General features: G+C 37.8%; 1 protein-coding gene across 5 annotated transcripts in view; it reads right to left on the reverse strand.

The window, feature by feature from the left end:
• PDE4D (phosphodiesterase 4D) overlaps positions 1 to 12,755 on the reverse strand; it is a gene marked incomplete at both ends in the record, with an annotated part of 545,358 nt that overhangs the window by 229,215 nt on the left and 303,388 nt on the right. The window contains one exon of one of the 5 annotated variants that reach the window (XM_082012781.1): positions 3,413 to 3,537. The exons of the other annotated variants lie outside the window; for them this stretch is intronic. Coding sequence (XP_081868907.1) covers positions 3,413 to 3,537 — 125 coding nt within the window. Of the gene's footprint in view, positions 1 to 3,412; positions 3,538 to 12,755 lie in introns of those variants that run through there. 5 annotated transcript variants of the gene reach the window in all.

The raw sequence follows: 12,755 nt of genomic DNA on the forward strand, positions 1-12,755 counted from the left end.
ATGTGCTTTGTGGCACGGTTCACCATATATTGGGGCTCACTAACTGTTTTGTTCTGTCTTTTTGGACATGAAGATACAACTAATACATGAACGTTAGTCCAAGTCCTAACTCCCACCACTGTATCATTGCATATCCATTTCCATGGATAGCATTATAAAATGATAGCTGCCTTGGCAATTTGACAAAAAGCCCTTCTTGTACTCAGAGACAGACCTATATGAGAAAGAGTCTTCTTGCTTTGACGAGTGGTATTGCAATTCTGAGACATCATCCTATTCCAGAACAGAATCCTAATGTAGAATGGAAATTTCAAGTGATGCAAAATCTTAAAAGGCTTGCATTTCAGGTTAATTGAAACGTATTTGGTATTAAAAACCTGAAATGTTTCTTTTTTTAGTTTCTCTTATTAGCATTTGGAAGCCTCAGGATATAAAAATCTAAAACCAAAAATCTCCTTTGAAACAGAAATTTGACACATTTCTTCCTAAAGACAAAATGGAATTATCAGTTTGAAAATCTCCAAAGAATTTGGTGACATGCAATTCTGTAAAAAGTCTTCACTTTCAAGAAACACTGGAAAATATTCAGCTTGCACTATTAAAATATAAAAATGCTTGTCTCAGTTTTGATAACAGCCATAAAAACAAGCATGACAACATTTCAAAATGTGTATGTATGTGTGCATGCATATGTAGACTGTTTACATGCACACATATGAATGGCTGGTTTTTTTCTCTAAGAGACCTGCAGTTATCAAACTAATTCATAGTCCTAACTCCACAACCTAGATATATCTAGGCACCTCTTGTGAGTATCTGGTTATGAAAGATGCAATGCTTCCCCAAACCTTTATTCATTTTTGCACTGATGACAAAAAAGAAGTCAACTGAGAAACTTCTTGCACATTAAGCAACATAAACAGTGCGATCTTTGAGAGAAACTCTCGTATCTCACACACCTACCAAAAGCAAAAATAAACAAATGCTACCCATCGGCAAATAATTCCCCTAGAACTCCTTCCATCTACACTCCTTCCAGACAGTTAAATCTGTGTTTTCTTCTATTAGCAACAAAAAGTCTCATTGCAAATCCACACTCAGGAAGACTAACTTGGTGTACTAGCAGGCAGGAGTTTACTTAGTGACCCAGTCATCTTAGATACTGTATAGTCCAACTCAAGCTCTAGCTCCGAAGTTCCAATAATTTCTTTCATTTTCACTATATGAATACTCCCATTAACCTTAATCCTTCAAAATATCTTAATTAGGAGTTTTACTCTCTCAAGAGCTCTGAAATACTACTTGACACCACAAAACTAATAATTACATTTTGCTTAGAAATTCTTTACTTTTTTTTGCCAGTTCTGCCTTCAACTAGTGCACTGAAAAACATGACACATGAACATTTTATATATTTTTTGAAATTAACTTGTGCATAGCACTTCTTCTCCCTGAAAAAAATAGGAAGGAGCTGTATGGACTAAAATATTGCGCAGTTCCTTGCATGAGTTTTCTAAAGAAGGTAAAACAACAGTTAGAGAGCTATGAAATTGTCTGGCATGTGGAAGAGCTTCAGTTCCTAATACTATTTCTAGTTATTGTTTTTTAACTGATTTGGGTTTGTGCTTGCATAAAAGAAAGGAGAAGAATGCAGTCACAAAGCCTCTTTTATGAAACCCCTGAGATTAGTGTCACATCAGCTACAAAAGAGGTTCAAATCTTAACTAGAATAGTTATTAAACAAGAGAGAGTCTTCTTTCTGAAAGACAGTAGGTACAGTGGCTTCGGATTAGTGTAATGCCTTAAAAAGCCCTTGGAGATGGAGACTGATGGATGTCTAGCATCAGCCTTATGTTCTTCAAAGGTAGCAGATATTCCCCATTGTTAAGACAGTATAAAGGAAGAAATTCCTCTGGCTTACACACATAAATGAATCACTAGTGGTAAAATCAAGTTATGAATTCGTACAACAGCATTTGAATTTCACTTTTTTTTTCCCCTTCCCAATATACCCACCAGCTCTGATTAAGTTACATTGATGTGTACTCACCAAAGACTGGAGTCTACATGGTGGCAAATATTTTACAGAACAGAATAATTTGCCCTTCTAATACGGAAAAAGTTACGTATTACACTGATTTTTCAAACTATAGGCAATTAGCAGCATATTCAAGAGGAAAGTACATTTTGTTAGAAAAATCATGGAGCTCTCTAAGTATCTTACATTAAATCAATAAAGCAATTCCCTAACATGTTAAAAATAGGAAGGTTTCTTGAAATAGTACTCAAAATTTCTTGTTCGTTTGATTACGTTTTTTAAAGGACTATTATTTTTAAATTACATTATCAGAAATATTGTGGGAAAGCATAATTTTTTTTGAAACTGGAGAAGGGTTTTCGTTGTAGTTTTCATGTTAGATTTTTCATCCTCCATGTTAAAGTTTGGCTTTTTCTGTTTAAAGTCTATGTATAACCTTGTCATTTCAATAAAATGTATTATGTACCATATAAGCACATGAACGACTTCAGATTATAAACACTGATTTAACCTGAAAGTACTTTTGGGAAGGCAGCTGGAAGAAAAGATCATTTTTCTTAAGGTAGCTTTTTTTTTTTTCAGTATCTCACTAGTTTACCTTTTACTCAAAAGAGCCTCTGCTAAAACATTAACCAGGTATCAACAGTTCTCTGATCCCAGGTGGAACTTTACATCTGCTTTTTCCACTAGGACAAAATCAAGGGAGTTTGTTTTTTTTTTTAATACAAGAAGTTTCAGTAAGTCTTTCAAACTCTTTTCATGGTACAGTTTGATAAAATTGAAGAGAAATAAATTCTGCCACACTGAAGAATATGCAAAAAGGCTGTTTTCAGTATTTTGCTAAAGTATGAAACAAATATATTCCAGATAAAAAGATAGAAAATAGTTCATAAAATGCATAATATCTGACAAATAGGATTAAGAAATAATTTGTAAGTAATCAAACTCATAGTATTTTTTTCTTGAAATTTAGAGACAATAGCCCTAGTTTACTTGCATCAAAAAAAATTAAGTAACATTTCTTCCTTGAAAAAGTACCTAATTATTTGTTACTGCACATATACACAGTACTGTCCTGTCCAAACAGTAAATATGCTGAACACATTGTTCATGTCCTTGTGTAACACTAATTTAACTTTGTGCTTAACTTGCTGCTGCTATAAGCCAGATATTTATTGCTGTTACTTGGTATTGTATTTTTTCCTTTTTTCATTACACTCCTTTTTTGTACTTCAATATTGAATACAAACACAGTGAAATGAAATGGTTTTTATAACCTTCTCCCCCTTCCTCTACATAGAAGCACAGAAGGTTTAAAGGCAGCAAGCTGTAGACAATGCAAATGCTTTGCTGAAGAATAATAAAGTCTCATACCGTCTCCTTTGTTGTTTAATATCAATTGGCTTGTTAATAGCATAAGGCGATCCGTGAATGTAAGCACTCCGGAATCTAGCCACTTTCTCCAGAGTCAGGCGCTCACAGCTGGATGGTAAACTCATTTTATCCCAACAGAAACAGCATAACACTAACAAACAAAAAGATGCATTCCAGGGAAAATTGGGAACAAAATCCTACATAATCAACTTCAATAAAGTATGCTGCTCCAAAGCAGCCGAATGCTCCTGTGCCTGGAAAGCAAATGCTCCTCGTCTCAGCTGCGGCTGCCACCGTCGTGGATGCAGGAAGTTGGCTGCTTATTTCCACCCAGTCGTACTCCAACCAATTACTGATTAAGCAGATAAAGCGGAAAGTCTCTCAGGAACAGTTTCTCCCACCCCACTAATCTTTTCTCTAATCTTTTTTCTGGTGGAGACAGACCATAAGCACAGCTTAATCAGTTAAGACCAATGTCTAAAAAAGGCGCAGACGGAATTTACTTTGAAGCAGCAGGTGGGCCAGGAGAGATCCTTTTGCACCTATCAAAAGATCGCTGTGGGAGGAGGAGGATCTACAAGTACATTTGAAAAGGTCAAATAACTTTTCAGAATCATGGTATGAACTCAGACTGATTAGATTTTTTATACAAATGGTTTCAGGAATTAATCTATGTAAAGACAAAAGGATGATCATGTGTTTGTGATACATTTTATAAAGTTTTATATTCTGTGGTGTCTTTCTTATTGCGTAGCAGCACATTCTCCATTAACGTGAAGTAACAAAACACATGTATCACCACACATAAGAACCTATTCTGCCACCGATCAACAGGAATATATTAAATTGTTTTCCTATATTCTAAAAGACACTGTGATTTTTTTTTACTACATTCAAGTACTCAAAATTATCCATGGGACTGCCTTTATTTATGAAAGTGCATCCACTTGGCCTCCACTATCTCAGCCTCTGTGCAATGGTCTTAGAGGTCACAATGACAAAAAGCATAAAAGTAGTACTTCAGTGTTACTTTCACACACAATCAAATTATGAAGTAGATACTACACTCTAGCATGAGAATTTGAGGGATACAAAGGACATTTACGTTCAGTACAGAAAAAGCTCTATCATGGACAACTGGAAAACTGGGGGGATTTTGTGTTTGTAATACATAAATATTATATGAACCTAAATCTATCTGGCTAATATTAATCCTCTTGAACTGCTGGAATTAAATCAAAAGAGGCTGCAAAGGTGGAACCCCAACAGGAAACAAGACAAAAAGCAAGATAAGGCTCCTTGCAAAAACAATGGATAGAGGGGTGTTCCCAAAAGGGGAATACCCTCTGCCCAGCTCCATCCAGGGTGGCAACACTTAACTTTCCCAGGCTGCAGAGCCCTAGAAATGGAAAAAGCAGCAAGTGGCAAGAATTTGCCCATGATGTCTCTGCAAAAGGAGACAAGTAGCAGGGATACCCAACAGAATGGGAAGCAGTTTGCTTCCCCTTGGCACTGCTAAAATGAACTGGAGGGAGGGGTTCTTGCACGATGTGCCAAAAAACATTCATATGCTAGACTCTGGGCACATATGTTTGTTTATCTTTTGCTTGATGTACTTTACACTTTCGAAGCGGAAAAAAAAAGTTCTTTCTTTGCAAAGTCTGATCTGGGCACGAACATAACTAATTCTCAGGTCAGAAGTAACCAAAGCGACCGATTTTGTACCCAACTGGTTCTCAGGGCTGGAACTGCAACGTGGCTGCTCCGCATGCTGCCATGGCCAGTGCCTTGCTGGGAATTGAAGCAGTTTGTCTGGTACCTTTGGCAGCTGTCAAAGGCCTCGTAGGACTTTGTTAAGTGACAAAAATGCCAGGCAAAAGGTATATCATTTGGGACACACATGCATTTCCTTGCATCTAATATAAACTGCCAGTGTAACAAATAAGCCTTTTTTAGGTAGTTCTAAATTCTACTTGTGTCCTGAACTTCTTTTGTATAACTGAAGCATAATTTTGCATGCACAACTATTGCACAGCTATTGTAAGATTGAGTTCAAGTTGGGTAAACTTTACACTGCATTAACAGCCACTCTAAGGAAAGAGGGGTGCATAACCTTGAAAGATGAAAATGACTGAAGTGAGAACACCTGACAATAAAGCTACCTCTGATTCTATTTAGGGTATAAGACATCAGCAGTTAAAAACCCTTTAGAAATTAATTCAGCTTTGTACAACAGAAAGCTAAAATGAATAAATTAGTCTAATCTAAGCCCAAAGTAGCAATTCTACAACTTGTAAATACAGCTATTATGGAGAAAAATCTAAAAACCAAACAACCCTCAACCCCCTAACTTTTAGCTTTTTTGCTTTAGTTATGAAAGAAAAAGAAAGGAAACAAGGGTAAGAAAGGCAGGGAAATTTAACAATCATTTAAGAATAATCAGGAGGTTTTTTCTTGGTTGTGGATTTTGTTTGGTTTTTTTTAAAGTGCAATTGAAGCAGCTGTAAACCAGTATTTCTATATATAGAACAGATTCTTCCTTGTTAATGATGTGGAATAGGTTCATAATGGGTAAGTACACATAACTGGAAGTATTTGTTCTAGATACAAAAATTGACTTAACTGATGCACTGCAGATTCTTCTCTGAGCTAAAGGAGTTAAAGTGTGCACTTCAAGAGCCATGCCGGGTCAGTAAATGCTCTGTCACGCTGCTGATGCCTGTGCCCCAAACAGTGCGTTCACTGGGCAGCCCTCAGCTGCCTCGGGCTGGAAGAGCTGGGAGGCTCCAGTCTCCTTCCCATCAGCTTTCCCCTATTCAGAGGCAATGCTGATTTACTGGGAAATTTATGGCAAACGATGTCTTCCCATCGTATGGTCTGGGGTCACACATTGGATGGGGCATCATACCAACTGCAAAGCACTTCCTACAGGTCTGAAGAGCCCACTGGGCATGACTATTTTTACCTTTTTTGGGTAGATTTTAAGTATGGAGCTATTCTAATTTTGAAGTCTTGCTGATATCAATTATGTTCACTGGAACTTGGCTTTTACCTGAAAGCTCTTTTTTCCTCAGTGAAGTATGAATCTTTGAAAACTGTACACTAAACACATCTTCAGCTTTAATAACTTCATAGAGTATGCAGCCAGAAAAAGTGAACTTACTTTGATATAATGTTTCAGAAATAGTATGTGTGCAGGTAGTGAGACCATATCCAAATCATTATCAACTAGAGAAATTTTGATGGAACAGTAGAGCATCAGGATATATCAAAAACATTTTGAGATTGGATAGAACTTATGGAATTTTGGCAGAAAAATTAAAAATGCTTAATTTTGACATTTTAAGAGCAATCTGAATTTTTCACTAAGATGTGGTTTACTTTAAATATTTAAAATATACAAAAATACGCTAAAGTCAAAATTTAAGTGACATAAATATCTTACATTTCTCAATATGAAATATTTAAGTAGGTATAAAGTTAATCCATCTGCAATTTCCCTTTGTGGAGGGATTTTGATGTTTTGGGTTGCCACACAGCTAAATTTAGGTATCTCAAAACTCCTGACAAAAATTAAATTTTAACCACAGTTTGTGTCCATGGCATAATTTAAGATTAAAGTGTTACTTAAACATCTTCCCATTTACTGGTCTTATAAATAGTTTTTCAACAGATTATTTTTAATGTTGAACTTTACAAACAGCTACATTTTTATTACACTTTATATATATATGCTTTATATACCCAAAACCCAGTGAAAAATAGAAGACTACCACTGTGTCTTTTAAGGAATTCCATTCATTGTGGCACATGGTATACATGTATGAATATGTCATTGTATCAAATTTTGACAATGTCTGCAAAGCTTTTAAAAGATAGTTCAATTTGTGTTTGTCACCAGGAAATAACCAGATATTTAAGAATAATTATGAAAATCTTCTCTTGCTGTATGAGACACTTTATGTATGTGTATTTTAACTCTTTTTTCAACTATTAGATGGCACTGCTATTTAGACTAGAGAGCCTCAGCCAATGTCATGGGCTTCACCAAACTACAGAAAATTTTAAGGTTAAGGCAGGTGCTCCTTACATTCACAATGCAAGAATACGAAGAGATTTTTCTTCCTCTATATACTGTCAGATCGTCTACTAACTAGTCAATTTCCTTGTAACAAGAGTTTCTTCCCAGAAATATCCTGAATGACAGAATATTGACAGATGACAGGAAATTTGTTTGGCAACATGTCACAAATTTTTCTGATGAAGATATGGTTTATCCAGAATACAGAAGTAGTTAAAAATCTTATTTTTTTATATACGTAGAGTGGGCAAAGTTTCCCCCCACCTTTAATTGTCTCCTTGACTCATGAATGTTTGACTGTCCTTCCTATCTTTTAGAGGATTAACTTCTTCAAAAATGTACTGCTAACTTACTTAGAAAGAAAATTAATGCAGGGATTGCCCAAAAATCTGCTCAGATATTTTTATTAAATGCTGAATGTACTCTGACTGACAGCGACCTGAGAAAGTACGCCACGTGTCTCAAGAAGTGTCAGCCAAAACAAACACACAAACAAAAGTCCCTAACATAAGAGTCATATATTAAAGTTGTGAATAAGAACAAGCTCTTACTTACACCACTGCACATTTTGCAAAGACATGAGTCCATCTGTTACCCGTGTTACAAAAATGGCTTTATGCACATATCAAATGCACATGCTGGAAAAGACCTCAGGTTCAAAGGAGTGAGACAAATACTTGCTAACACCGTATGCTTGGCTTGACTTTTGTATGGGGTTTGCGTGGCCAGGTTTTGGTAGTGGGGGGCTGCAGGGGTGGCTTCTGTGAGAAGCTGCCAGAAGCTTCTGTGTCTGACAGAGCCCATGCAGCCGGCTCCAAGATGGACCCACCGCTGGCCGAGGCCGAGCCCATCAGCTACGGTGGCAGCACCTCTGGGGGAACAGAGTTAAGAAGAGGGGAAAATAATGGGCACAACAGCAACTGCAGCTGGAGAGAGGAGTGAGAACACGTGGGAGAAACAGCCCTGCAGACCCCCAGGCCGGTGCAGCAGGAGGGGCAGGAGGGGCTCCAGGCACCAGAGCAGAGGTTCCCCGGCAGCCCGGGGTGAAGCCCACGAGGAGGCCGGCTGTGCCCCTGCGGCCATGGAGCTCCACGGGGGAGCAGATCTCCACCCGCACCCGGGGAGGGCCCCACGCCGGAGCAGGGGGATGCCCGAAGGAGCCCGTGACCCCGTGGGCAGCCCAGGCTGGAGCCGGCTCCTGGCAGGGCCTGTGGCCCCGTGGGGAGAGGAGCCCGGGCTGGAGCAGGTTTGCTGCAGGACTTGTGACCACACGGGGGCCCAGGCTGGAGCAGTTGGTGAAGAACTGCAGCCCGTGGGAAGGACTCATGTTGGAGAAGTTCGTGGAGGACAGTCTCCCGTGGGAGGGACCCCAGGCTGGAGCAGGGCAGAGGGTGAGGAGTCCTCCCCCTGAGGAGGAAGGAGCGGCAGGGACAGCGTGTGATGAACTGACCACAGCCCCCATTCCCCGTCCCCCTGCGCCACTCGGGGGGAGGAGGTGGAGAAAATCGGGAGTGAAGCTGAGCCCGGGAAGAAGGGAGGGGTGGGGGGAAGGTGTTTTAAGATTTTATTTCTCCTTACACCACTCTGATTTTGACTGGTAATAAATTAAACTAATGTCCCCAAGTCAAGCCTGTTTTGCCAACGATGGTAATTGGTGACTGATCTCTCCCTGTCCTTAATGCATGAGCTGTTCGTTGTATTTTCTCTCCCCTGTCCAGCTGAGGAGGGGAGTGATAGTGAGGCTTTGTTGGGCACCTGGCATAACATTTTGTCATATTCTATCCTTAAATTTGCCTTACAAAGATGAATCTGTTTTTAACAGACGCTCTTTTAACTCTGCCACTACACACTTGTGCTATTGAAACATGGGACTTCATACTGCTGGCCTTGAAGACCCTTTTTTTAGTTCACTCCTACAGATTTTTCTTCTCTTTATTTCATTAAATACCCCAGAGAACCTTTCATGAAGACCTTATGTTCTCTCCTTTACATATCATAAAGCCATTAGAACAACCACACTGAGCCTGTTCAGCTTAGTACACCATTTGCAACACTGACCAAGAAGTCTACCATTTATTTGTCGTACATACTGATGACAAAACCAGAAAGGTTCTATAGATGGAATTTCAATAATCACATTGCAAAAAATCATATGGTTCTGACAGAAAAATTATTTAAGGGCATAAAGTTGCTGATAAATGGAAGCAATTAAAAAATCAAGAGTTCTTATTAAGTCCTGTCTCCAACCATAGACAGTGTCACTGTATATAAAGTTACTCATTAAAAAACATTCATGACATACTGCTGTAGTTACAAAGCAGAACAATTCTGTTTATTCATTTCTGCAAATGAACATCTTCTTTGAACATCAGCTGCTACTGCTATATTTAGAATAGCAAGGTAGCAATGCCAGTACTGTTTATTGAATAGGTGAAATAAAGACATTTTAGAAATGTTAGGTGCTGATAATATGCATTACTTCTGTAGCACACTGACTACCAGTTTGGCCGTTTAGGATTAAATTCATATATTCTCTACAAGTTAATAATCAACTAATTTCTGAATCCATTTCTTAGGTATATACCTATATTCTTTTAATGTGATATCACCTTCCATGGATTTATGTCTTATTTTGCCAAAACCAGACATGTATCATGTATTTGCACACTATTCATCAGGGCTAAATTAAAATTTACAGTGTACAGGTGAAAGACTATGTATCCCATTACAGGTTTCCACAGACCACTAATTTTCAAGAAATATAGTTTCCATGAGAAATTGTCAGTTTATGAAGATTATAATTTCTGGTTAATTTTGAACTTCTATTGGTTGTTTAATTAATAACTCCATTAACACATCAAAGTAAAAGAAGTATGCTGTCCCCTTTAACACTGCTTTTATCAAGATTTTCTGATTTCTATAGAAACACTGCAAAGAATAGACATCTCCTTCCTCTTTAAGTTGACCTCCACATTCTATGACATTTGAAAAAGTACAGTATTGATCTAATGGTATTCATTATGTCTTCCCAACATGATATAACCAGGCTGTCTTAAAACCTTCCTTTAAAACCAAACTAAAACTCTCAAAAATATTGTCCACATGGCGCTCACGCTCCATACAAATCACCCACAAGATAAAAAGGAGGACATGTCTCCAGCTTAGTCTAACTGATGAAAAAGAAGGTAGAGTGATACCCTTTCCTGAAAACAAAGGAAACTTAAGTTCTACATTGCCTAGGAAAAAGAAGGAACTTTTACTCTAAAAAAGGCTGATGTAGTGTAATTATGGTATATAGCTTGATGCTGATCCTACCGAGCTAAGTTATTCTTGCTCTGTTGAATTTTCACAATACTTTGTTTACAATGCTGTTTAATATGATCTACCACAGAAAGGTGTTTCCTTAGGAATCAAACCTTAAATATCTTTTCCTTATGTTTCAATTAGAATCACTCTTAAGCTCCTGAGTGTCTCACAGTAGTCTTGAAGTTACAGCAACCTCAGAGAGTTGAGTGTGGATAAAGGTAAGGGTACGTGGCTCTGACCAACCTGATGTAGTTGAAGATGTCAGAGAGGATGGACTAGTTGACCTTAAAACGTCCCTTTCAACGCAAAGATTCTATGATTCTATATGTATGCCTATATATAGCTGAGCCACATGCTGTCCTCCCTTTTGCTCTTGGTCATACACTCCAACCGCTTTTGTTGTGTTGGCTAGAGTGATCATCTGAGCCCTTGGAGAACTAATTCAGCCTGTTAACTGAAAGAGCAAGAACAAAAGCGAGTAGTGTTTTGACAGGCTAAGCATGTAAACTTCTATAATGAGACCAGTTATTCCCTAAGAACTCTTTACATTACGAGTGTCTACAGCAACACCCACAAATGTAATGTCTACAATAGAGTTGTCTGCTTTAGCCATGTCAATACCATTCCCATTGCCCCCCCATTGTACATTTTCATTTGTAAGTGATATTGATGAAAATTTTCAGCAAGAAGGTGCTATTAAAAAAAAAAACAACAAAACACCAAAATTGAAAAATCAGGACCTTGGTATTTAAATTCAGCACTCAAAATAATTAATGTGTTTTTCTGCCATTAATCTTCCAGTGTCTGACAACAGAAGCACTGCTAACATTTTATCTGTTCAGGTTACTGTGAAGATAAATATACAGACCATTTGTCAAGGTCTCAGACATTGTACTGTTGAACGTTTCAGAAAAATGAATAAAGGAAGTAACAATTTGTTTTCCTGGTCAGGACTCATAATGTTATATAGACTTTGGAATTCAGATGTTTGTTTGTTTGTTTGTTTGTTTGTTTGTTTGTTTGTTTGTTTGTTTGTTTGTTTGTTTGTTTGTTTGTTTGTTTGTTTTAAAAGATAGGGACTCTTCACAAAGAACAGTGAAGATAAAATGGTCAGTTAGTCTTGTCTATCTCATTGCATACATGAGGCTAAGGTCCTTTGTGAAGGCTGGCAATTATAAAACTGAAGAATATCAGTCCAGGCATGCAGGGTCAAAATTATACTTAGACAGTAAGAATAATATAATTTTAATCCAAAGTTGGAATGTCGAAGTTTGCAACACAGATTTTTCTCAGTGCTTTTTCTTTTTGTATGGAGTTTTAAGTATGCTGCAGCTGATAAAGCAATTTGAAAAACAGTGAACATATTCACAGGTATGAAAATAGTCCAGAAATTATAGTCTGCATGCAAGAAACAAAATCTCTTCTTTCCACAGAGCTCCTACAAATACTGTACTTCAACATTTCCACTGTGACAGCTGTAACACTTTTCTTTGTGCTGCTTCAGCCATATTGCGTCAAACTAAAACAGAGTATCGGATTCTTTTCCTTGCTATCATCGTCCCAACCCCTAATGTCTGCTGGAAATGAACTTCAGTCACTGCAGAGAAAATTGTGTTCTGTATTTGCAACTGAAATCAGTAGAGAATCTGCTCTCACACACAGGGGCACAGCTTCTGCATTACATGTGGCATTGTGACAGGTATGCTATCATGATTTTCCTTTGAAAGAAAAGAATGGGTTTATTTCTCTTGCAGGAAGTGCTGGGTAGGGTTTCCTTTCCTTTTTCAAACCGTTGAAAATAATTAGTAGTTAGTTGTCCTCTCTTCTTATATAATGGATATACCTGTTTCTGTTCTATGTCTATTACGGATAAGTTTTGATTTCTATCAAGATAAAACACACCACCACCTCATAGGAAATAATTGTCTACAAAATGGCTTCATTGTATGAAGTGAG

Source organism: Phaethon aethereus, assembly GCF_964289735.1.
Source record: "Phaethon aethereus genome assembly, chromosome: Z".
NCBI lineage: Eukaryota > Metazoa > Chordata > Aves > Phaethontiformes > Phaethontidae > Phaethon > Phaethon aethereus.